Here is a 26,545-nt window from a genome sequence, read left to right on the forward strand (position 1 = left end):
ATTTTAAACTTAATTTTTAATTTTAAAAAATTAAATTTTAAACTAAAAATTTTTAACTTTTAAGCTTTTTAAAATTTTTAAACTTTTTAAAAACTTTTTATTTTAAAAGTAATCTCCATGCCCAATGTAGGGCTCAAACTCATGACCCTGAGATCAAGAGTCATGTGCTCTGCTGACTGAGCTAGCAGGTGCCCCTTGTCATTTTCCACTTTAAAAATTATAGTGGGTATAAAGTAATATCCCATCATGGATTTGATTTGCATCTTCCTAAGGACTAATGATGTTGAGCATATTTTTGTGTGCTTGTTAAATATTTGTATATCTTCTTTGGAAAAATGTTGAATTCAAGTCTCATTTACCCATTTTTAAAAATGGATTGCTTGCCTTTTGGTTGTTGAGTTTTAAGAGTTCTTTATATATTCTGGGGGTGTCTGGGTGGCTCAGTCGGTTAAGTGGCCGACTCTTGATCTCAGCTCAGATCTTGATCTCAGGGTTGTGATTTCAAGACCCATGCTGGGCTCCATCCTGGGCATGGAGCCTCTTTAAAAAAAAAAAAAAGTTCTTTTTATATTCTGGATACTGGGCTCATCAAATATATGACTTATAAATATTTTCTCTCATTCTGCAGGCTGTCTTTTCACCTCTTGATGGTGTCTTTTGATGCACAAGTGTTTTAATTTTGATGATGCCTAGTTTACTTTTTTTCTTTTGTTGCTTGTGCTTTTGGTGTTACATCCAAGAAACCAGATGTAAGGTTGTGAAGATTTATCCACATGTTTTCTTCTAAGAGTTTTATAATTTTAGCTTTGACACATCTTCATTCCTTTTCGAGTTAATTTTTATATATAGTGTGAGGTAGGGGTCTAATGTCATTTTTCTGCCTATTGAAACATGGTAGTCCTACCACCGTTTGTTGAAGAGACTGTTCTACCTCCGATGAATGGAATTGGCATCCTTGTCAAAAATTAATTGGCCGTGGATGCATATGTTTATTTCTGGACTCTCAGTTCTATTCCATTCTTCTGTATGTCTAGCCTTATGTAAGCACCACACGGCTGAATGCAATTTTAAAGGAGGATATGTGCTGCTCAATTTGGAAAATGGTGTTTTGGGAGCAGTCCCTAGATACAGGGGTCTTAGGCAATGGTATCTGCTCTAGGGTTTGGAAAGGGTGATAGAGACAGGGGGAGATATTTGGGAGCTTTTCTGGAACCAGCGTTGGCTGAACTTGGCCAAAATTGGATGCAGCTGGTGAGAAAGAGAGTAGACAAGGATGATATCATTGCCAGATTCTAGAAATGGAAGAGAATAGGAAGGTCTGATATAGGGGAAAGATGGCAAGTTCTGTTTGGGATTCTCTAGGCCTCAGGTGCCCTGATGTCAGATGCGTGTGTGCACACACAGATGTGTGGGTGCATACTTACAAGTTACTTAACACGTTCCAGGCCCATATAGCTGATAAGTGTGTTCTCTATGAGGAGCTAGAAGATCCACTGATAGTTACACCCCCGGAGAGCTCCAGGAACCCTTTTTCAAGGCCTGGAAGAGTTCACGGAGGAGAGAGGATGGGAATCCATCAGTGATTCTCTCAGTCTTAGATAGGATCAGCTAGTTGCTTTATACCTTTCCTCTGCCCTCCCTATTTGGGGCCCCTGGGCTTGGGAAGCAAAGGCCCGTAGGTAGCTTGTGGCTGCCGAGTCAGTACCGAGCTCCTCTGGCTCTGCAGTGTCCCACCCAAGCCCGGCAACAACCACCACTCTTCCCGATGCACGGATGTCCCTTTGGTGGAGGGTAAGACTTGGGCTGCCCCAGTCACTGGCAGGTGGCCTGAAGCCTTGCCTGTCTGTTGCAAGATGAAAGAAGAGGATGAGGGAAAGAAGAGGGGGAAAGTGGGGGAGATCTGTTCAGGGAGGGTCAGCTAGGGTTGAGAGCTGTAACTTTCTGCCCAGGGAGCCTGTACTACACACCTGCTCTGTTAGAGGGATGGAGTATTAGAGGGATGGGGATTGTTCTCGTCCACAGCCCAAACCATGGAGGCCTTCGAAAATCCAACACATGGCTTCAGAGGCTGCACCTGGTGCATATTTTTCCAGGTTGAACGCCTCTCTTTGATAACTATGGTGTGTGCGTGTGTGTATGCACGTGCGCGCACACGCATATCCACAGGTGGGAGGGGTGATGAAGGGAAGATCCAGGAAATGGAAGATTTTTTTTAGCTCTTCTTTGAGTCAAAGAAGACAAAACTGTGAACACAAATTAAGTATAGTGCACTTGGAAAGGGGGTGTGTAGGCCAGGAGTCCTGAATTTTTTAATTCCATTAGCTTCAGGGTCCAATCCGCTCTGGGGCTGAGGCAGAATGTGAAACTATTCATGATCTGCTTGCTTGGAATGAAGGCAGTTCTCATTGGGCTCTGAGCACCTTACGCCTTTCTGTCCGCAGTGCCCGGCAAAGAGTAACGGAAAGGTAGCTTTCATTTAGAGAGGACCTTCGGTAGCCCACGTATTTTGTGTTGGGCACTGAAACCTGTACCACCATGGGTGGCAGGCTTGATTCTTCCTGTGTTAGAGATGAGCAGGATGAGGGCCAGATGGGGAAAGTCTCCTGCCCAGGCTCACTCAGACTAGTAAGAAGTTGAACTGGGACGGAATCCAGAGCCATATGACTCCAAATCTATGGTCTTTCCAAAGCCAAGCTATAAAGACGCAGAGCAAAATTTACAGAATGAGTAAATGAGTTAGTGAATGAGTTAGTGTGTGAATGAATAATAAATGAATGAGTGATGAAATGAGCTAGCGAATGAATAAATGAGTGAATGAAGAAGACATAAAAAGAGGAAGCAAGCAGCTTATTTACCGAACGGTTCCTGTGTGCCAGGTGCTGTGCTAGACTCTCGGAGACCTTGCTACCTAGTGGAGAGACCAGATATTATTATGCACCAACAAGGGAGAAGTGGTCAAGATACCCTGGGAACTTACAAGTGGACCTCACCTTTCCGGGGGACCTGGAAGGCTCTTAAGTCAATATTTGAAGGGAGAAGCCTTAGGTGCTAGCCAGGGAAGGAGTCTGGAGAAGGGTGTGCCCAACTCCTGGAAGACCCAGACCGTACCCGGGAGCCTGGCTCTTTGGAGAAACACAAAAGCATTGAGTGGTGGTGGCATGGAGTGGGGAAGGGAGTATGAAGGGGTAAGAGAAGTGAAAGGGGCAGTAAGGCCAGACACAGATGGCCGTTTTAGGTTCTGCTGAGAGTTAGGGACATGTCCTGAAAACAGTGGGAAAAGCCGGGGAGGAGTTAGGTGGATATGAGGCATAAAGAGAGGGTCTTGGCTTCCCTGAGTGCTGGTAGGGTGGGTGACATTCCTTTCCTTGACCTCTACTTCCCTAAGTATATAATGGGGCATTAATATCTAACTTGAGGACTGTGTGTGTGTGTGTGTAGGGCAGATTTGCTTAGCAGATGTGCATGCCTGGCCTGTAGACTTTGCTCAGCAATCACTGAGAAAACACACTTCAGCTGTCTCGGTCTTCTTCTGTCTCCTCCCAGGGGCCCAGTCCTGCTTAAGAACACCATGAATGCAGGTGAGCTGTCCCAATGGTTCCAACGGGGAGAGGAGCCCAAGTGTGGGAGTGGGGTAGGGTGCGGGGAGGGTTGGGGAGTTCACCCAGCAGCTGGATTGCTGGTGTGAGGCGGCTCTGGTCTTGTGGTCTGCCCCCCGGTTTTCCTCCAGGTAGCCTGCCTCCCCCAGAATAAGCAAACTGTTAAGGCCAGTGGGTAGCTCTGCCAGGGGCTGCTTTGAAAATCTAGTGCCACAGCTGTGTGCAGAGTAATTCTAGAAATGTAGGCTGGAAGTTGGCTAACCCCTAAAGGGGCTCCTCCCTGCCCTTTTCTACCTTGGTCTAGTATTTATGGACTTCCCACTGGGTGCTAGAGGCTGGGGATGAGCATGGGTCTTGCTACCTCTATCAGAGGCTAGATCATGAAATGGGGCACTGGAATAAAGTAGGATGAATATTTTGCTGGGAGGATTGGGCTTGGCAAAGGACAGCACGAGGAGGTTTCAAGCCAAGAGAATTGCATGGTGGGCAGAATGCTGAGAGGAGGCAGGGTGTGGTCAGAGAAACAAGGTGGGGGGGAATGAGGATGTGGCTGGGACCCAGAGCTCAAGGGGTGGGGCTGTGTAGATGGATCTGGAAAGGTGGGCTGGGTGTGGTCACGACAGACCTGGGAAGTCCTGCAAGGGCTTTCATCCTAAGGATAGTGGGGAGCCGTGGAAAGGTTTTAAGCATGACTTAGAACGTGAAGCACGCTGAATTTGCCTTTTTCCCTCCCAGGAGCATTGCAGGGGGCTCAACAGTTGGCTGTTGGAGAGAAGGGAGTAGCGGCATTGAGAGACTGCCATACTGGGCATGGCCCTGAGCCCAGGGGCTAGTGCGGTCCTCCATGAAAGCCCGGAGATGACACCTAGTCTTAGCATCACCGAGGTCACAGATGTAGGCTCTGGTACCATCTCTGGGTCTCACTCAGACATGGGCCTCGTTCCTGTTATGAGCCCACCTCCAAATCCTGGCTCAGCCCTTGTTCCAGAACTTAATCCAAGTCTGAGTCCTGTGTCAGAGGAGTCCCCTGGCCTGGTGACTGGTAACACCCCCAGGCCTATTGACAGCTGGGCTGTGGGTCCCGCCTCCCTCCAGATCACCACTTCCCATTCGGGTGAAGTCCTGGGCCTGAGTTCAAAACATGTCTCCAGGCCTAACTCCCAGAAGGCCGTAAGTCTAGCCTCAAACCTCGTTCTGAGCCCCAGCTCTACTGGGACCCAGGGTCTGAGCTCAGGGAGTCACACAGGGCCCAATTCTAAGGAGGCCTTCAACTCCCACTCAAGCCAGATTTTTGATTTGGGTCAGAGTAATTCCAACCCTTCCAGGCCTGAAGCAGACCCATTTATAAGGCCCTATTCAAGAGAAGCCCTGGTTGTGGGCCAGTGTGTCTCCAGGCCAGGCTCAAAAGCACTCCTTATTCCAGCCTCCAACTCTCCCCCGGACCCAGACACCAAACAGATACTTGGTGCGGGCTCAAGAAACACCTCCAAGCCAGACCTGCATGCAGCTCGAGGTTCCAGTGGGACTCTGATCCCAGATGTCAACGAGACCATCACTGTGGTGTCACAGAAGATCTCCGGGTCTGTGGCAAAGGGAACCTTTGGAGCAGCCTGGAACACAAGCTCTAAGGGAACCATCAACGTGGCTTCCAATGGCAATCCCAGGTCTGACTTGAACATGACCATCACTCAGGCCTCATGCTTGACCCTGATTCCTGGCCCCAGTGACAGTATCAGCCTGCACTCCAGCACCCATGGACCCAACCCCACCCTTTCTCCACCCTCGTGCATGACCCTGCTCCTGGGCTCCAATGAGACTGTCAGCCTGGGCTCCAGCCTCATCTTCAGTGACACCTCCACCCTGACACTGAGCAGCCAGCAGGATTACTCTGAGGGCAACAGCATCCACACCTTACCCTTGGATGAGAATCTGGGGAGCTGGGGTGAGATGGTCAGCACTGAGACAGGTCAGTTCCCGCTGGGGTTCCCCACCTGTACCACCACAGACGAAGACACCAAAGCCTTCCAAAGCATCCCAGAGGGTGAGTACAGCAGGGGTGACAGCCCCAGAGAGGGCACTACCCGGGAAGAATTTTGTATTCAGACTCATGGGGGCAAGGAGGCTAGAGAAGAGGAGTGGGAAGAGGAAGGAACAGCATATAGTGGGAAAGGAACAGCATACAGTGGGGGAAGGAACAGGCTGCAGTGGACAGCATGAAACGTATTAATTAAACACAAGAAATCCAGCTCTCAGCCTCTGCTTGCTGTGTGACTTGGGACAAGCTACTTAATCTCTCCGAGCTTCAATTTCCCTAACTGAAATATCTCCATATCATAATGCATTATTATGTCCAAAATATGAGGCACATAGCTAACTATGCATTTCTTTCAAAATGTATGCCTCTAATTCTTTCCAGTTAAATTTCAGACCTGGCTTCTCAGGTTCAAGTTTGGCCAACAGAGCAGGCAGGCTTTAGGCTCAGCTCACCTCTGTTGAGTGTCTGCTGTCCTCACTTAAGTGAAGCCTTAAGTCCTATCCGGAGCCTGCCCCTCACTCAGCTGGGATACACAGGAGTTCTGTAAATTAATCCCTTATCGACTTTTGATGTTGTAAAGATCTTTTCCCAGTTATTTGTATCTCCAAAGATTTTTGTTTGTTCATGCATCAATACCATATTGTGATTTTTAAAAATATACCGTGGCTTTGTAAATCTGTATTTACAAAGGTATAATAGGTATCTGGTAGGATGAGAATTCCTCTTTGAAGTTCTTCTCAGTATTATTCTGAGGACAATAGCATCCGTACTTTGCCTTGGAGGCTAATAGTTGACCCTCATTTTCCCATAAACATTTTATTTAAAAACAAAAATATTTTAAAGGTTTTATTTTTAAGCAATCTCTCCACCCCACATAGAGCTTGAACTTACAACCCCAACATGGAAGCTCATATCATAAAGCAACAACCCCCAGCCCTCTCTCTCCAGGCTCTGCTAAACTCTAATATTCTTTCTTTCTCTGAATTTGCCTACTCTAGAGATATCATGGAAGTGAAATCATATACTATTTGACCTTTTGTGTCTGGTTTATTTCACTTGCCCTACATTCATCTATGCTGTACCGTGTACACTACTTTCTTTTTATGGTTGAATAAAATTCCAAGATCTGTACCACATTTTATTTGTCCATTTCCCCTTGGATGGACGCTTGGGTTCTTTCTAAACTTTTTGGCTATTGGGACTAATGCTGCAATTATAAACATCAGTGTGCAAGTACCTGTTTGAATCCTTCTTTTCAAGTCCTTTAGATATACACCTAGGAGTGGATTTGCTGGATCATCTGGTCATTCTATCTTTAGCTTTTTTTTTTTTTTAAAGATTTTTTTTTATTCATTTGACAGATAGAGATTACAAGTAGGCAGAGAAGCAGGCAGAGAGAGAGGAAGGGAAGCAGGCCGCCTGCCGAGCAGAGAGCCCAATGCGGGACTCAATCTCAGGACCCTGAGATCATGACCTGAGCCAAAGGCAGCGGCTCAACCCACTGAGCCACCCAGGCGCGCCCCTATCTTTAGCTTTTTGAGGAATTGCTAAGCCACTTCCCAGAGCAGCTGTACTATTTTGCATTTCCACTAGCAATGTTCAAGGGTTCCAGTTTCTACACTATTAATTTCTCCTTGTTAGCACTTGTTATTTTCCTTTTTTTGAAAATACTTTTATAATAGACATTCTAAAGGCTGTAAAGTGGTATCAAATTGAGGCTTTGATTTGCATTTCCCTAATGATGACTGATGTTGAGTATCTTTTCCTATGCTTATTGACTGCTTGTATATCTTTGGAGAAATGGGTGTTTAAGTCTTTTGCCCCTTTTCAAATTTGGTTGGTTGTTTCTTGTTGAGTTTTAGAAGTTCTTTATATATTCTGGCTACTAATTTGTTTATCAGATATAGATTTGCAAATATTCTCTCCTATTCTGTGAGTTGTCTTTTCGTTCTCTTGGATGGTGTTCTTCTTTTTTTTTTTTTTAAGATTTATTTATTTATTTATTTGAGAGTGAGTGCATGCATGTGTCCATGAGCAGGATGGGGGGGGCAGAAGAGGAGGGAGAGGGATAAGCAGACCCTGCCCTGTGTTCTGAGCCGCTCACAACCCTGTAATCATGACCCAAGCTGAAATCAGGAGTCTGATGCTTAACTGACTGAGCCACCCAGGTACCCTGGTAGTGTTGTTTGATGCACAAAAACGTGCAATTTTGATGAAGTCTGGTTTATTTTTTGCTTTATTGTCTGTCTTTTGGTGTTGTATTCATGAAATTATTGTCATATTCAATGTCGTGAAGGTTTCCTCCTATGCTTGCTTTGAAAGGTTTTACAGTTTTAGCCTTTAAATCTTTGTCTTTGAGGCAGTTTTCATAGAGAGTGTGAGGTGGGGATCCAACTTCATCCTTTTATATGTGGAAATCCAGTCTTCCCAGAACCATTTGTTGAAAAGGCCATCCTTTCCCCACTGAATGATCTTGGCACCCTTGTCAAAAATCAATTGACTACATTCATTTTTGGGCTTTCTATTTTATTCCATTGGTCTATATGTCTGCCCTTCTGCCAAGACCACACTGTTTTGATTACTGTAGCTTTGCAGTTAAGTTTTGAAATCAGAAAGTATGATGTGAGTCCCCTAACTTTGTTTATTTGTTTTTTCAAGATTATTTTGGCTAGGAGCGCCTGGGTGGCTCAGTGGGTTAAGCCTCTGCCTTTGGCTTAGGTCATGGTCTCAGGGTCCTGGGATTGAGAGCCCGCAGTGGGCTCTCTGCTCAGCAGGGAGCCTGCTTTCTCCTCTCTCTCTGCCTGCCTCTCTGCCTACTTGTGATCTTTGACAGAGAAATAAATAAAAGCCTTTAAAAAAACATTATTTTGGCTATTTAGGGTCAATCTTTGCTTTTCTTTTTTTCTTCCTTTTTTTAATCTTTATTTACTGGGTGCCTGGGTGGCTCAGTCAGTTAAGCATCTGCCTCTCCCTCAGGCCATGATCTCAGAGTCCCAGGCTCGAGTCCCCTGTCAGGATTCCTGCTCAGCAGGGAGTCTGTTTCTCTTTCTGACCCTCCCCCCAACTCCTGCTTTCTCTCTCACTCTCTCTCTCTGTCAAATAAGTAAATAAAATCTTTTAAAAAAATAGTTTTATTTAGTTAAGTAATCTCTACACTTCATGTGGGGCTTGATTTGACCCTGAGATCAAGAGTCACCTGCTCTTCTGATTGTAGCCAGGTGCCCCCAATCTTTGCTTTTTAACAGGAACATTCTGTCCATTTCCATTTTTTTAAAGATTTTATTTATTTGAGAGAGAGAGAGTAAGCAGGGGAAGGAGCAGATCGAGAGGGACAAGCAGACTCCGCCCCTAAGCGTGGAGCCTGAGTGGGAGGTCATCCCACAACCCTGAGGTCATTATGGGAGCCGTGGAGAAACCAAGAGTCAACGCCCAACCAGCGGAGCCACCCAGGCTTCGCTTGTTCATTTGCATTTGTAAAGACAAAATGTTTTCAGGAAACAGACCCTGCCTGTATCGGTAGAATGTGTAAAGTGTACTAAGAATCTCAAATACAGCTCCATGAGTATTTACATATGTATGCAAGCTGGTAACCACCGCGGAGAACCAGACAGAGATCTTTCTCAGCAGCCCAGAAGCGTCCCCTGTGACCTTTCCCATTCCATACCCTGTCTCGTGGAGCTAGGCTTTCTCAACCTTGGTGCTCCTGATGTTTGTGTCAGATAATTCTTTGCGGCATGGATGTAGGTATGGAGGGGCTGGTCTGTGCTTTGTAAGATGGACACCCGGACTGTCCCCAGTAGATGCTAGTGGCACGACCCTCTGTGTGTAATAGATGTTGTGTGGAGAGGTACTCGGAGACTATGTAAACATACCATTTCCCATCAAACTTTCAGCTATTTGTGTACTTGTTCTTATTAGTACAGTCTCATGATTCCTTAGGTCATTCAACGAATTATAATCTGCCACTACTGCTGTTTATCGTGATCCTCAAATCATTCCCAGTTTGGCCAGTGGGATCCCCTTTAAGCGAGCTTTCACGTCCCAATGACATGTCCCCATGACATGTCCCCATCATTCTTGGAGCTCTCTTGTTTTCTGCTACCAGACGTTTCGGGCTCATTCTGTACGTTCTTGCCCAAATCTCAGACTCACACATTTCTCTGAGGAGGTTTGTACCTTTTAGTGGAAAAGGGAACCTAGGAGATGAGATTTTGAAGCAAGCCATGTTCGCGACTATTGGTGTCTCTTCTTCTCCCTATTGGCTCCTTCCTCCTGAAGCCCTGGTGGCCGAGATGGCCCTGAAACAAGTTCTAGGCACTCATAGGCCCTCAGAAGGAAAGAGACCTATTTTCTTTTGGGTTCCCCTCAGTCTCTTTAATAGGGGGTCTATCAGCCTGTTCAGTGTGGCGGGGGGCATGGGATGCTTTTATTGGTCAAGCCTGGGTTCCAGGCCCAGCCCTACCTGAAGAAGGGGTGATGCTTGCATAATCCAGCTTCTCTAGATCCAGAGAAAGGGTAGCCCACAGAGACGAAGGGCCTCTTTCACCAGAAAGAAAGATGAGGAAATCCAGGGCTGACAAAACAGATATCTACTATTACAAATCAGAGTTTAATTATATGTTGTGGCAACAGCTCTTTCACCCTGAAGGTCAGGAAGGCCTCACTGAGCAGTGGCAGACAGGCAAAAATTTGAAGGAGGGGAGCCCTAGCTGTGCAATGGGGTGTAGTAGTGGACGCGCCCGGGTAGAGGAGACCACCTGTGCAAAGGCCCTGAGGGAGAAGATTGTCCTGGCCCAGAAGGAGGGCTGAGGCCAGAGCATGGTGAGAGAGAGGAGAGCAGCAGGAGACAGGCTGGGGAGGTGGGCAGGGGTCCCAGATCAGGCAGAGACTTGAGGGTGCTGACAAGAATGGTGGCTTTATGGTGCCACTGAAGGCTTTTGAGGAAGGTAGCTCTGTCTGGCAGCTAAGGGCATAAGGATTGGAGGGGGCCAGTGGGGGAGGGGAGACAGGGCTGTGGCGCCAGATCTTTACCTTCCCTCTTGTCTCCTCATTGAAACTGTGACATTCAGGAATCTTCGATGAAGTGACCTCATGCCTGCTGAAGGTGCCAGGGAAGAGAGATGATGACAACAAGATGGCTCTGGTAGGCTTCCTGTCCAAGCCCCAGTGGACTTCCCTGGGGTACCCCTCCCCCCTCCTCCTCCTCTACTCTGCAGCCCCAGTGGTTCCTGTTTCTCTGCCCGGCTCTTCTTTTCTCCATGGGATTCGTCACCATCTGGTATACACTGTGCTTGACTAGTTCACCTTGGTTTTTGTTAGCCTCTCACACTGGAATGTATCCTCCATAAATCAAGGATTTTTTTTAGAGAGAGGGGAACACACACGAGTTGGGGGGGAGGAGCAGACAGAAGGAGAGGGAGAAGCAGACTCCCCTCTGAGTAGGGAGCCTGAGGTGGCCTCGATTCCAGGACCCCGATATCCTAACCTGAGCCAAAGGCAGACACTTAACCAACTGAGCCACCCAGGAACCCCCTGAATCAGGTCTGTCTTACTCTCAGCTCTATTCCCAGCATCTAGAATGGTGTCTGGAACATTATAGGTGCTCAACAAAGGTTTTTTAAGCAACTGAATCAATTGTGAGAGGGTCTCTAAAAGGGGAAGAGAGGTTAGAAATGCCCCTTTTCAGGACACAGCCCCAGCCCAGGTCTTGGGTGTCAGGAGGCCAGAGAAAGCCAGCACCCATAGGACTTGGTGAAGGTCAGTGGGGGCAGACTGGACAGGCTAGTGGATGTGAGTGTGAACACACCCATAGTCAGGGAGACTGGCAGGTGGATGGAGCCCAGCGGTGGGATCCACCCAGGCCAGGCCAAGCAGGAGGGAGGCACTGCCCTCAGGCTGCCTCAGAGGCAAACTCCAGTCCCTGGAGTACACCAGGGTGGGGCATGGGGACAGGGCGCCAGGACTAATATAAGAGGTCTGGCATTTTAGGAATATCCATCCTCATCCCATGGCTTTCCTTTGGTTGTCTATCTTGTTCTTGCCACACTGGCCTTTCTCGGTTTCTCACACATGGCATACTCATTCCTGCCCCAGGGCCTTTGCATTTGTCTTTTCTGCCAGTAAGTTTCTTCGCAGCTACAAAATGGGTATAATAAAGTTGAAGTGGAGGCCTGTGTTAATGTACACACAACACTGAGCACAGTGCCTGCAATAAATAGAGTTTATTACTAGAGTTATTCAACACGTTTTGTTGAGTCCCTACTATGTGCAAGGCATTGTTTCAGGTACTAGAGATATAACAGTGAAGTAACATTCTAGATTGGGGAAATAGGCAGAATTTCCTCTAGTTCTTTACATGGTTACCTCCCCCCCCTTTTTTTGAATGATTACCTCTTTCTTGTCATTCAGGACTCAACCCAAACATCGGCTCTTCTGAGAGGTCTCCCATGACCATTCAGTCTATTAGCTATCCCTCTATCATCACTTTGGCAGTTTAAGTTGTCAGTTGTTATTTAGCAAACCACCCCAAAACTTAGTGGTCTAAAAGTTCACTCTGCTGGGGGAATAAGGACTGAGGGGCCCAATTTCTCCTGATCCTGAAATTTTTGAAAAATTTTAATTTTTATTTATTTTTAACTGAAGGGTATACAATATTGTAAGTGAATACAGTATTATGTTCGTTTCAGGTGTACCACATAGTGATTCAGCATTTAAATAGAGGACCGAGAGATCACCAGGATAAATATAGCTACCATCTGTCATCATACAAAGCTGTTAAAATATTTTTAACTATATTCCCTATGCTGTACATTGCATCCCTGTGTCCTAATTGTTTTATAATGGGACGTTTGTACCTTTTTTTTTCATTTATTTATTTTCAACATAACAGTATCATTATTTTTTCACCACACCCAGTGCTCCATGCAATCCGTGCCCTCTATAATACCCACCACCTGGTACCCCGACCTACCACCCCCCCCCCGCCACTTCAAACCCCTCAGATTGTTTTTCAGAGTCCATAGTCTCTCATGATTCACCTCCCCTTCCAATTTACCCCAACCCCCTTCTCTCTATTCCCCATGTCCTCCATGCTTATATGCTCCACAAATAAGTGAAACCATATGATAATTGACTCTCTCTGCTTGACTTATTTCACTCAGCATAATCTCTTCCAGTCTCGTCCATGTTGCTACAAAAGTTGGGTATTCGTCCTTTCTGATGGAGGCATAATACTCCATAGTGTATATGGATCCCATCTTCCTTATCCATTCATCAGTTGAAGGGCATCTTGGTTCTTTCCACAGTTTGGCGACCGTGGCCATTGCTGCTATAAACATTGGGGTACAGATGGCCCTTCTTTTCACTACCTCTGTATCTTTGGGGTAAATACCAAGGAGTGCAATGGCAGGGTCATAGGGAAGTTCTATTTTTAATTTCTTGAGGAATCTCCACACTGTTCTCCAAAGAGGCTGCACCACTTTGCATTCCCACCAACAGTGTAAGAGGGTTCCCCTTTCTCCACATCCTCTCCAACACATGTTGTTTCCTGTCTTGCTAATTTTGGCCATTCTAACTGGTGTAAGGTGATATCTCAATGTAGTTTTAATTTGAATCTCCCTGATGGCTAGTGATGATGAACATTTTTTCATGTGTCTGATAGCCATTTGTATGTGTTTATTGGAGAAGTGTCTGTCCATATCTTCTGCCCATTTTTTGATATGATTGTCTGTTTTGTGTGTGTTGAGTTTGAGGAGTTCATTATAGATCCTGGATATCAACCTTTTGTCTGTACTGTCATTTGCAAACATCTTCTCCCATTCCGTGGGTTGCCTCTTTGTTTTCTTGACTGTTTCCTTTGCTGTGCAGAAGCTTTTGATTTTGATGAAGTCCCCAAAGTTCATCTTCGCTTTTGTTTCCTTTGCCTTTGGAGACACATCTTGAAAGAAGTTGCTGTGGCTGATATCGAAGAGATTACTGTCTATGTTCTCCTCTAGGATTCTGATGGATTCCTGTCTCACATTGAGGTCTTTTATCCATTTTGAGTTTATCTTTGTGTATGGTGTAAGAGAAGGGTCGAGTTTCATTCTTCTACATATAGCTGCCCAGTTTTCCCAGCACCATTTATTGAGAGTCTGTCTTTTTTCCACTGTATATTTTTTCCTGTTTTGTCGAACATTATTTGACCATAGAGTTGAGGGTCCATATCTGGGCGCTCTACTCTGTTCCACTGGTCTATGTGTCTGTTTTTATGCCAGTACCATGCTGTCTTGGTGATCACAGCTTTGTAGTAAAGCTTGAAATCAGGTAACATGATGCCCCCAGTTTTATTTTTGTTTTTCAACATTTCTTTAGCGATTCGGGGTCTCTTCTGATTCCATACAAATTTTAGGATTATTTGCTCCAGATCTTTGAAGAATAGCGGTGGAATTTTGATCGGAATAGCATTAAAAGTATAGATTGCTCTAGGCAGTATAGACATTTTAAGAATGTTTATTCTTCCCATCCAAGAGCATGGAATGGTCTTCCATCTTTTTGTGTCTTCTTCAATTTCTTTCATGAGTGTTCTGTAGTTCCTTGAGTACAGATCCTTTATCTCTTTGGTTAGGTTTATTACCAGGTATCTTATGTTTGTATCTTTTAATCCTCTTCTCCTGTTTTGCCCAGCCCCGCCCCACCTCCCGTTCTCTCTGGCAACCACGAGAACGTTTTCTGTATCTATGAATCTGTTTTGTATGTTCATTTGTTTTGTTTTTCCTGTCCCACATGTAAGTGAAGTCGTGTGGTATTTGTCTTTCTCTGTCTGACTGATTTCACTTAGCATTATATCCTCTAGGCCTATCCATGTGGTTGCAAGTGGCAAGATCTCATTCTTTTTTATGGCCGAGTTACATTCCACTGTGTGTGTGTCTGTGTGTGTGTGTGTGTGTACAGATCTCACACACCTTCTCTATCCACTCATCTATCGGTGGACACTCAGGTTCCTTCAGTATCTTGACTGGTGTGGATAATGCCGCAGTCAACCGTAGAGCCCACACCTTTTAGAATGAGTGCTTTTGTTTTCTTCAGCTAAATGAACTTGCTGGATTGTGTGACCATTCTGAAACCGTCTGGGCTCAGTGAGGTGGCTCTTCTGCTCTCTGTGCTATAGCCTGAGGTTCCCCGGGAGCAGGGGCTGGAATGTCACCTTCCACATGGCATCATCGTCCCATATCTAGCCTTGCTTCCTTGTGGCATGGTGGCTGGGTTCCAGAAGGAAAATGCGGCCAGTTCCCTGAAGGGCTAGGCCAGGAACTGGCACGTCATCACTTCATGGCCTTCTGTTGATCTAAGCAAGCCCTAAGATGAGCCCTGATTTTAGGGCTCTCTGTCCTCTTGATTATGATGGCCAAGAATGTGTGGCTTCTCGCACCCACCACACTGCCCATCGGGTTCACTTGCTTTTGCTTTCTTCCCTGGATGAAGTTAGTTTATCTATTTCATGAGTTTTGTTCTTCTGCCCTAAGATGATGAGAACGCATAGATTAATTGGACATTAGTGAAGGTATTCCCTCTCTCAGCTGATGGGACACCTAGACCTGACTAGGATGTACCCTTAAGAGTGGGTACTAGAAAGCCCTTGAAAGGTATCACTCATGGTGGGATTTTGGCAGGAGGTGACAGCACCTCTTCTGTCGCCTCAGCTCCTGCCTCCTCTCCCCCAAGAGAGGGAGACCAGAGAGGGGGAGTGCTTTGCAGGGCCTGAAATCTGATCCTCCTCCAAATGCCGCCCTTCAGGGATTATCCAACCCCTCCCCCACTGCCACCACACCCTTCCCCAATCTGTACCCCACCTCAAGTGTCACCTTGGTTTCTCATTTCTCTGGAGCCCATGCTGGGGGCTGGCAGGTGGGGACGGGCTGGCCGTGTATGGTGGGGATGTGTGGGTCAGCCCTGAGGGCGAGGTCCTTGTGACTCTCACCCCGTGGTTTTGTCCTCTGCTGCCTCCCAGGTGGAGAATGTCATCGCCCTCCAGAAACACCAGGAAGGGGAAGGCGAGAAGAAGACCATGATGAAGAAGATGATGGTGTGGGAACCCTGTGTGGGCCTGTGGCATTGGGTGGGGAGGAGGTGGGAGTCCTGGTCTGCCCAACGGACGAGACAAGGCTTGAGGTGGGAGGAGGACAGAGATGGGGGCAGGGCGCTTGGATGTGAGCGGCGGTCCACCTCTAACTGCCCTCCACCCCACTGAGGGAGCTCAACCCCTTTCCTTCTGTGAGCCTGGCTCTTCTCATCTCCTCAGTACCTGTGGTAATAATGCCTGTGTGTGGGCTCTCTTCTTGGAAGGATGTAACCCAGTGGTTAGATCACTATAGAGCCCAAGTCCCTGTGAACAGTTGTGACTGTTTAACACATTCTTGTCCCAGAAACTCCTCCTGGTGTGGAAACTTCCAAGAGTTTCCTTATTGTTTGGCAAAATACATTTACTTCCCAGTTATCCACTGGAATGGTTTGGGCCGCTGAAGTCCCCAAAATTATATTTAGCTTTGTGTCCGTTAAAGAGAGCAAATCCTTGCCTTTGATAACTTCATTCAACCAACATTAATTGAGCCCCTATTGTATGTAGATGGGAGATCAAAAGTAAGAAGTAATTATTTGGATGTTTTTATTTTATTTTTTATTTATTTACTTGACAGATATCACAAGTAGGCATAGAGTCAGGTGGCGGGGGGTGGGGGGTGGGGATAGGGAAGCAGGCTCCCCACTGAGCAGAGAGCCTGACGCGGGGCTCTATCCCAGGACCCTGAGATCATGACCTGAGCTGAAGGCAGAGGCCTAACCCACTGAGCCACCCAGGCACCCTTTTATTTATTTTTAAGATTTTATTTATTTGAGAGAGAGAGAGAGCACGAGTGGGGCGGGGGGGTGGGTGGAGCAGCAGGCAGAGGCAGAGGGAGAAGCAGGCTCCCCCTTCAGCAGGGAGCCCAATGTGGGGGCTCAATCCCAGGACCCTGGGATGAGGGCCTGAGCCGAAGGCAGAGGTTCAACCCACTGAGCCACCCAGGTGCCCTTTATTTTGTTTTTAAAGATTTTATTTATTTATTTGAGAGAAAGAGAGAGTACACGCACCAGCTGAGGGAGGGGCAGAGGGAGAGGCAAGCAGACTCAGCACTAAGCAGAGAGCCCCACAGAGGGCTTGATCCCAGCACCCTGAGATCATGACGTGAGCTGAAGGCAGATGCTTAACTGACTAAGCCATTCAGGCACCCTTAGGACAATTTTAAAGGAATTCAAGTGGACCCTCTTCCAGAGCCATTCATGGTGTTTTTTTTTGCTTTGGGCCAGCCCATGGCTTAAATATACCTCCTTACCACGGGGCTGCTGAAGCAGTTCTTGCTGGGCCCTGTGTGTGGGGTGTGGCTGGTTAAGGTGTAGTGTGCATTTGGTGGCCTTGGCTGGTTAAGGTGTAGTGTGCATTTGGTGGCCTTGAACTGATCCCAGGACCGGGTTTGAGCCATGAGCCAGCTATCCCCAGAGGAGGCCCTGCATGGTGTGGAGGTGGGGAGTTCTGTCCAGGCTGAGGGGCTGGCACAGCCCCACGCCCTGTGCGGAACAGCGGCCTCGGTCCTGGTGGTCTGCAGTGGACTTGCCCCCTCATTGGCCCCTCTGTGGTCCCCTGTCCAGAGGCAGATCCAGGAGGAGCCACTGGATTCCCTCTCAAGCACTGTCCGCTGGCAGGCCATGGAGACCCTGACCCAGCTGAGGTGTCCACAGCCCCCTCCCGGACCCCCAGCCCTCTCCCTTTTTCCCTGGGCTCCACCTCTCTCCCCTGGGGCCTGTCCTCAGTGCCCCACCCACTCCTGGGCCTTTTCTGCTCCTCAGGCCCCGTCCTGCACACCCACTTCCCTCCTCCCCACCTCATCTTGCTCAGGCCATGCCCAAGCCTCCAGCTAGGTGCCCTCCTCCCTGCCCCTCATCCTTAGCTTCCTGCTTCTGGCCACAGGGCCCCTCCCTCACTGCCTCCTCTCCCCCCTTGCTTTTTGTCTACGGCAGTCACTCCCAGCCTATCCTGGGCTGGCAAGAAAGAGCAGAGCTGGTGAGCACGTGTGTGAAGAGTGTATTCTCCCTCCCCTCCGTGCAGGCCATGCAGGAGAAAGACGAGGCCAAGGCTGAGGCCATACAGGTGAGTCCTCAGGGCTGTCCGGGTCCTTAGACAAAGGTGCATTTCTGACCTCCTAATGGGGAGAGAAAGAGCATTGCAGAAGGTAGATGTGAATCTTCACACCCCTACTCAGGCTGCATGACCTCGCCTCTCCTGGCCTGAACAGGCTTTTGATAAATATTCGGTGAATGAGTGAATCTTCAGAATAAGGAATTGCTCGTCTGGGATGCTCTGTCCACTTGTGGGTCCTGCCCTAAGAGAGGGATGTGAGCCTGTGTTGGTGCGGCCAGAGGAGGTGACTGGGAGTGGGAGGAGGAGGGCTGAGGACTGGCTGAGCTGGGGTGATGCCTAGCTTGGATGAGGGTAGAACGTCAAGGGGCTCCTGTGAGTGTCTTCCAGCCTGGGAAGGGTGGTCCCAGAAGTGGGTAGAGGTGACCCTTAGTGTAGGATGTAGGGTCCAGGGGAGAGGTTTAGGGAGAGGAGTTTGAGCCCAGAGGGAGGCACATTCATTCATCCTTTCATTCAGCAAATATAAACAGTGCCCACTCCAAACTACCAGGGGCTGGGGGATACAGTAGAGGGAGGGGAGGGGGGAGAGGGACACTATCAAAGAACCATACAAATAAATGCACATTTATTCATGGTAAATGTTGCAAGCAAGCTTAGGATGGGTATCCTGGCCTAGGTGGGGTCAAGGGTCATGGTGCTGCAGCTGAGAGGTTACAGAAGAGCTGGTTAGCTGGGGTGGAGGGGTGGGCAGAAGGAAGGGCATGCCAGGCAGAGGGAACAGCCTGTGCAGTGGCCTGAAGACTGTGAGAACAGGGTGACTGCAAAGATGACAAGGGGGCAATGTGGCTGGAGCCAGAGGTTGATGCAGGAGGGCTGGGAAGCGAGTCTAGAGAGCAGGAGGAGCCAGACCACACTGGCAGCATGAGGACTCTGGGTCCTGGGAGGTAGGTGGTACACGGAGACAAGGTGGGGGAATCCTTGCTGCCTGGCAAGAGAGCAGGATGCCCTCTTGCAGTACCAGGCCTAGACACCAGAGGTCAGTGCTGCACAGTAATGGGTCCGTGGATGGGAGGGAAGGAGGTGGTAGCAGGACAAGCAGGGCCTGGCTTGGTGGTTGTGGTGTAACGCTGGTGTGCACAGACTGGGGAAGCCTGGGCGAGGACACCCTGGGAGACAAACAGACATGATGAGCTGGCAGAAGGAAAGGATGCAGGGGACAGAGGGTCTTCCCAGGGTGGCCCAAACCCACTCTGTAGCCTTGTGTATGAGTAACGCCTGTACCTTCCTAAGACAATTCTGGGACTGGGGTGTGGCTGAGGGAAGGGGAACCGGGGCAGGGGAGACATGACTCCCTGCAGGGGCAACTTAGAAAGTCTATTTCGGTCTAGGAGTAGCAAGTAAAAACACCCGGAACAATAGTAAAAGGCCGACCCTCCCGTTTTTCTGGCTCTTACCGCTCCCGTGCCATTTGCCCACCCAGCCTCTCCTTTGTTCCTCACCACTGGAAACCGCGTGAGCTTGGATAAGTGCATCCTCATTTGCAAAATGAGAAAAACACTTTGAGGGCACATTGATATGGTTGTGTGAATCTCCACACTGACCTGGCCCATGATAGATTCTCAGTCAATGCTGGGGCTCCTCTTCCTCCTCCTGAGTGCAGGGATAATAATCACCAATTTGTTGTTATTTTTTAAGATTTTATTTATTTATTTGAGAGAGAGAGAGAGAGAGAGAGAGAGAGAAGGAGCCTGGGAGGGGCAAAGGAAGGGAGAGAATTCCAAGCAGACTCCATGCGGAGCACAGAACCTGATAACAGGTCAATCCCAGGACCCTGAGATCATGACCTGAGTCAAAACCTAGATCCAATACTTAACTGACTCTGCCACCCAGGCGCCCCACTGATTTGTTGATAAGGAAACCATACCCATGGTGGGGGTAGTAATTTGTCCAATACTACACCTCAAGTTAGTGTCTGAGATGGAGCCAGAAAACAGCTCTCATGGGACTGGATGCCCCTCCTCCCCTGACCCATAGCAGGGGTTGCAGGCTGGGTTTGCTCCAGGAGCCTCCTAGTGACTTGGTCCACCTTCTGTCCACAGACACTTTACCGTCAGACCCTGGAAGCTCTGCAGACACTGCTCAATGCCCTCTTTGTGGAGGACCCCACTCCTGCCGGGCTGAAGAGCATCTTGGAGGTGTGGGGGCAGGGAGCAGTACAAGGGCAGAGGGGAAAGGAGAATGGGCTCCAGAGCCTGGGGAGGCTATGCCCAGGAGTGGTTGAACTTCTGGATGTCACCTTGTGCCCGTGTTCCGCTCCCTGGTCCCTCTTAACAGGCTCTATTCCAAACTCCTGCCCCTTCACTCTCTCCCTATCCTTCCTGCTCTTGCTCTAGCCTCCCGCTTAGTGTTCCTTTTCTGTTCTCATCCCTCCCTCTCTTCTATCCTCATGACTCTCCACCTACCATCTCTCTCCCTGTTGTCCTTCCTCCTCCCTCTGGTTTTTCAGTCCTAGCCTCAACTTCTGGACCTCATGCCTCCCTATGCTCCTGGAGGAGGATGGGGGGTATGGACAGTTGCATTTTTGCCCTCCTGGAAGCTTCCTGCTGACTGCTGACTGGTGAAGGCTAACCTCCCCACCCAGCCAGCAGAAGGCTGGTGTCCAGCCTGCAGCTCTGAGTCTTGTCCTTGTCCTCACAGCCCCTGGGGCCCTGGATGAACTCTGGGAAGGCCCATGAGCGAGCACGGGCTGTGAACAGCAATGTCTCTGTGTTGAACCACACGCTTCTGACCCTGCCTTTCTTTGTGAGTGGCCCCTGGGAGGGGAGGACACTCTTAGGAAGAAACTTCTTGGCTCTAAGGGATCCGGTGCCTCTGTCCCAGGGTTCCCAGGTGGCCCTTCATCTTCAGAGGGCTCTCCTATCAGGGCCAGACCATCCGGCTCTGTTCACTAATCACTGTATAGTGCTATTGAACCTATAAGACTCAGTCCTTGAAGTTATGACGCAAACAGATGTCCTCGGGGTTCCCGGCGCTGGGACTTCTGCTGGGGAGACTCATCCTTCGCATCGGGGATCCTGATGAGGAGATCGGCCGGGAGGCCCTGGACGGCATCATCATCCTCTACACCATCCTGGAGCTCCAAAAACGTAAGCCCTTTGCAGCGCGTCTGCAGCAAGCTTCTGAGCAGATACTCGGCCTGGGAATGGACTGGAGCCCTGACAGCAAGGGCACAGGTAGAAGATGGAGGAACCCAGCACGGGTCCGATGGGCTGGCGAGATGCCTCAGTCCACACAGACCCAGAGGACAGGGGCTACAAACAAATCTATCTTGATTTAAGCCGTCTGTCCATCGGATCCCCTCCTCTTCCTCTCAAGTATAATCTGTGACTCTCATTGTCACATTTCTATGATGTGCCAAGAGCAGGGAAGGCTATGTCTTCATCTCCACTCCATTCCCATGGTCTAGCCCTGGGCCTGGTCACATGGTAGGTGTTCAGTGAACGTTTACTGAGTGAACAAACAAAGACCAAGTCCCACGTTAGGGTCTGGAGTGGATGCAGCCTGTAGACCTCGCATTAGGGAGCTGGGGGTGTGAAACGGGATGACCTAGGTACTAGGCTGGCACTGTGCCTAGAGGTGTGCAGTCTCAGCGGCTAACTGCCTCCATCCTTTCTGCATGGTCCTAACCCCACCCACGGGCCTTCGGCATGTTATTTAAACTCTGGCTCCAGAGGCCGAGTGGCCTGGCCATCTGAAATCGCAGTTAACTGGCTATCCTGTATTTTGTCTGGGGACCCCCCAGACATACACTGTCAGACTTTCAAGGGTGAAGTGCTTTGTCTGGGCCCCCTGAGTGTAGGGAGCAGCAAAGCTAGGCTTTGCACTTGGGTGTCTTTGATTCCAGGTCTCACGCTTTTCTTTTCTTTTCTTTTTTTTTTTTAAAGATTTATTTTTATTTATTTATTTGACAGACAGAGATCAGAGGTTGGCGAGAGGCAGGCAGAGAGAGAGGAGGAAGCAGGCTTCCCACAGAGCAGAGAGCCTGATGCGGGGCTTGATCCCAGGACCCTGGGATCATGACCTGAGCTGAAGGCAGCGGCTTAATCCACTGAGCCACCCAGGCGCTCCCTTTTCTTTTTTTTTTTAAAGATTATATTTATTTATTTGACAGAGAGATATCACAAGTAGGCAGAGGGGCAGGCAGAGAGAGAAAGAGGAGGAAGCAGGCTCCCTGCCAAGCTGAGAGCCCGATGCAGGGCTCAATCCCAGGACCCTGAGATCACGACCTGAGCCGAAGGCAGAGTCTTAACCCACTGAGCCACCCAGGCTCCCATCATGCTTCTTTTCTTTACAAATAACTCACACACTTGGTCCATAGGGTCCTTCTGCCTCTATGGCCCTTATGCCTATGACTTGCACATGCTCGGGCATCCAGGTGGGACCTGGGCCAGGCCACAGAAAGGCCTGAGGAAATGAGCCTGAAATGTGTTTCCTGGCATAGAAAATATGAAGCCGCCTTGTGCCAGGTCTAGTCGAGGCACTGAAAACAGCGATGAAGTTAAATAATCCTTCCTGTTCAGGGGCCCTTCTCGTTGTTAGGAGACAATAAACAAAATAAACAAGCGATACGTATAGTGAAGTCAGATAACGAGCACTAAAGCAAACACATCAGAAAAGGGGGTTTGGGAAGGCCAGGGTAGGAGGACCACAATTTAAAGAGGGATCACCACACACCCACTAGACCAGCAGAAAGCCACATGACAGCTCACTGGTGGGATGGGGGGGGGAATGGGCTGGAGCGCTCGTGCACTGCTGGGGTGGGGGTGCATAGTTGGCCTGACTGGAAGACCATTTGGCAGCTTCCCCTGAGGCTGAACCCGTGCGTACCTTGGCACCCAGCAAACACACTTCTGCCTCCATACCAACAAATGTGTCCCTCCATTCACTGAAAGGCATGGGCTAGGCCTACCAGAATGTTCCAAGCAGCACCAATAGCTGGATATGGCCCCAGTGTCCATCAGAAGCAGAAGAGAGACCTAGACCGCAGTGTGTTCACACCATAGGAAACGATGCAACATCATGACCAATGAGCTCACGCTACTTGGGACCGCGGGATGACTGTCACCCCCATGACGCTGAGGGAAAGCCGGCACATAGGTCCAACAGCAAGACATCTAACCTGTGGCTTTAGGAGTCAGAACAGTGGGGTCAGAGGAGGTGGGATGAGGGGGCAGAGGACTGGAAGGAGCACCAAGAGGGGGCCTCTGGGGTGCTGCTGATGACGTAGTGTTTCTCAACGCAAGAGCTGGTTACCTGGACCTGGGTGCTGGTTCCAGAAAAACATACCTCGCTGCTTATCTCTGATTTGTGTACTTTCCTACATTTACGTTTAGCAGAAAGTTTAAGAAAAAAAACAGGATGGTTGGGCCTCACTGAGGCTTTCTTCTTGCAGGATCCAGAGATAAGGAAGAGACCAATAAGGAGGAGCTATATGAGAGCAACAAGCGATTCCTGGGACCCTACAACCCTGTCAGCCCATGCCAGAATATTCTGCGTGTGATCGCGGTGACCACCCACTGCCCACCAGCTCTCGGCCTTCCTGGAAATGGGGGAGGGGCAGTGCCAGCCCCCCACCCCCCCAGTGTCTCCTCCCCATGTTTCCATCTCTCCAGGCTCAAGTCCTTTTAAGAAAGCCTTCCCCAACCACACGGGCCCACCCTGAGTACCCCCTCCTCCTCGGTTCAGAGCCGGTTCAGAGCTGTGCCGGAGGGATGTTAGCTCATTCTGGGGGCAGGGGCCATATCTCCCCTCTCTTTTAGCTCCTCCCCAAAGGGTTGGCCATCCGTCCGTGGGGTCTGTATCTCTGTGCCTCTGTTTCAGGAGTTTGGAGACTTCCTGGGACCCCAGCAGGTTAAGGACCTATTGCTAGCAGCCCTAGAAGGCTTGAAAGGCAGCTCAGAGGCCCGGGGGAAGGACTCTGGGGAGATGATGCAGCTAGCCTCGGAGGTCACGCTCAGCTCGGTGCTGGAATGGTACCGCCACAGGGTGCTGGAGGTGGTAAGGTTCCCTGTGGGAAGTGGCTGAGGTGGGAGTCCCCACAGGGCTGCTCATCCCTTGGGACCCACCGTCTGGCAGGGGCAGGGTGGGGAGTGTGGGAACCCCTAAGCCCTGGAGCAGGGTAGGGGTGGTAGTGGCTGAGTTCTAGGTGCTTCCTACTTGCGGGTAAGAAAGAACTCAATGATCTAGGGACAGTAGGGAAGGCAGTGAGGACAGCTGGCTGTCTCCCAGGGAAGGAGCAGGTGCACTGCCCCCCCCCAATCCCCATCTCTCTCCTGTTGTCCTCTCTCTCTCCCCTCTCCCCTGCCCCTCTATCCTGTCACCCCCACTTCTTTCCTCCTCCCCTCTCCCTACTCTCCCCACACCTGCCTTGGCTTCTCCAACTGGCCTCCTGGCTGCTCACGGCTGCTCTGGCTGTGCCCCAGATCCCAGAAATCATGCAAGGCATCTACGCACAGCTGAACTACATCCAGGAACCACGGGCCCGCGAGGTGGCCCTGCTCCCCGTCTCCCTCCTGGCCAGCTCCTTCATGACCGAGGTGGTTGTGGCCCTGCTCACGTGCCCCCTGCCACTGGACAGGTACCCACGGAGGGGCTCCCGCCATCACACCTCCGAGGGTTGGAGCAGCCCTCACCCTGGGCTGGGAACCTGTCCTCCCACCCAGAGCAGGCCCTGGCCCTCCCAGCTGACCCCTTTTCCGTATGATCTGGGATGCTTATGACAGCCATTAAGCACTTCCGAAGCCCTGCCGGGTATCCATGTGGAGCATTAATCCCTTCTGTCCTTAGTACAACAACCCCACTCTGCAGATGGGGAGACTGAGGTGAAGTTCCTTGTCTTCGGCACCTGGGGAGCAAGCAACAGGATGAGGACCTAAACTCAGATTTGATCAGCTCTGAGCCCAGATCTCTAAGGAGGCCCTAGAAAGGAGGTCTGAGTGTTGGCCCTGACTCTGCCTCTGGCTACTGTGTGGTCTTGGGTAGTTCACTTGCCTCTCTGGGCTTCATTTCCCCCCAGAGACAAAAGAGGCAAATACTCCCTGCATGATTCCCACTCCAGATGGCTGGTTGTGACAAGCAACGTAGCCAGCTGAGCTGAGGGCCTGCCCAAGGCTGGACTCTGCAGGACCAAGCTTCCTCCTCTCAGCCTTCAGGATCTTGTGGTCTGATGGGCAGAGGGGACTGTGGCCAGAGAGACCAGACTGACTGCTCCAGCCTCCCAGCCCAGGAGACACTCCCACACCTTTGAATGAATAGAACACGGCAGCCAGAGCGTGGCCCACACCTTAAGATAGTTATATGGGAGCTCACGCAGAATTGCGCCAAGGTGTGTGATGAGCTGTGCTTCTAGTGGGGACAGCTCGTGTCATTTATAGAGGCCAGGGAGACTGGCTGGGAAGGTGAGAGCTAGGGTGTCAAGTCCCCGTGCTCCCACCTGGAAGAATTTCACCCTTTCTGCCCGCACTAGAGGGTTTCTTGGAGTCACCAACCATTCAGACTCAAGACTGGCAGGGCCACACCTGTCATCAGAGTTGCTCAGGATGGAGGACAGAGCAGTGGCAGGGGCTCCTGCTCCCAGAAGTCCTTGTGGCAGCCCAGTGGGCCAGCCAGACAGAGCCGGTACAAGATGGAAAGAGGCTGGGCTCTCAGGTGCCACAGCTGGCGTGGCCTCCTTCCATCTTATGCCCCGGATGCCTCACGTGCCTCACCCTATTCTTCCCTCTGGGCTTGAGAGCTGGACTCTTGGGCCTCCCAGTGAAAGGTGTAGGACTTCCCTGGCTGAAATGGCTCCTAAGAATTGCTCTTGCTCCTTTTTTTTTTTTCCCCAAGATTTTATTTATTTGACAGAGGGAGAGATCACAAGTAGGCAGAGAGGCAGGCAGAGAGGGGGAGGGGAAGCAGGCTCCCCTCTGAGCAGAGAGCCCTATGTGGGGCTGCATCCCAGGACCCTGAGATTATGCATGACCTGAGCGGAAGGCAGAGACTTTAACCCACTGATCGACACAGGTGCCCCTAGAATTGCTCTTTAACGAAAGATCTAGAGATTTTGCTTTTGGGGTCCCCATGGGGACAAGCGCAGTCCCAAGAGTCACTGCTCCCTGGGAGGCTCAATGCAACAGCGTCCTCTTCGGTTCTTATAGTTCATTTATAGTCCCTCCCAGCCCAGATGCAATTTACCAACTGGGTCATTTTCACCATAAGCAATGTTGCCTAGCAACATAGTTGACATACTATCTTTATCAGGTTTCCAGGGGAACAGAGCTGGAAAGTTAATGGAAGGTTCAAATGCTCATGCAGAGGGGAAAGGGTTCTGTTAACCCTTTTGTGCACCACTGGCCTGCCCATGCTTTTGGCTCCCCACAATTGATAGGAATGCCCACAGTCTGGTGCTGGCAGGTCCAGAGGCTTTCCTTGTAAGGAGACAGGTGCAGGCATTCCTTGATATTATGTGACAAATGCAAGGTCCAGGCCCTAAGGGGCCTCCTGGCATAGAGGAATGACTGACTACTGGCTTTGAAGGCGCCAAATCTGGTCATTTCCTGACGCTGCAGCTCATTATCTGTAATATCTCAGACTAATGATGTCACCTCTCTGAGCCTCAACTCCGCATCTGTAAAATGGGAATAACAATCCAACTTGAGTGTCCTTTGAGAATTCAGTGGATTTGAGTATCTTGAATACTTTGTTCACATCTATACGCCCAGGGAT

At 49.6% G+C, this 26,545-nt stretch overlaps 1 protein-coding gene across 1 annotated transcript in view; it reads left to right on the forward strand.

The window, feature by feature from the left end:
- Window positions 1-3,497: 3,497 nt before the first annotated feature.
- Window positions 3,498-26,545, forward strand: part of MROH7 (maestro heat like repeat family member 7) — a 44,902-nt gene continuing 21,854 nt past the window's right edge. The window contains exons 1-12 of the mRNA XM_044238309.1: window positions 3,498-3,578; window positions 4,332-5,637; window positions 10,701-10,774; window positions 15,620-15,694; window positions 17,293-17,372; window positions 17,662-17,791; window positions 19,879-19,974; window positions 20,477-20,581; window positions 20,790-20,925; window positions 23,232-23,344; window positions 23,660-23,836; window positions 24,262-24,416. Of these exons, the coding sequence (XP_044094244.1) occupies window positions 4,407-5,637; window positions 10,701-10,774; window positions 15,620-15,694; window positions 17,293-17,372; window positions 17,662-17,791; window positions 19,879-19,974; window positions 20,477-20,581; window positions 20,790-20,925; window positions 23,232-23,344; window positions 23,660-23,836; window positions 24,262-24,416 (2,372 nt within the window). The 5' untranslated portion in view covers window positions 3,498-3,578; window positions 4,332-4,406. The remainder of the gene's footprint in view (window positions 3,579-4,331; window positions 5,638-10,700; window positions 10,775-15,619; window positions 15,695-17,292; window positions 17,373-17,661; window positions 17,792-19,878; window positions 19,975-20,476; window positions 20,582-20,789; window positions 20,926-23,231; window positions 23,345-23,659; window positions 23,837-24,261; window positions 24,417-26,545) is intronic.

Source organism: Neovison vison, chromosome 2, assembly GCF_020171115.1.
Source record: "Neovison vison isolate M4711 chromosome 2, ASM_NN_V1, whole genome shotgun sequence".
Taxonomy (NCBI): domain Eukaryota; kingdom Metazoa; phylum Chordata; class Mammalia; order Carnivora; family Mustelidae; genus Neogale; species Neogale vison.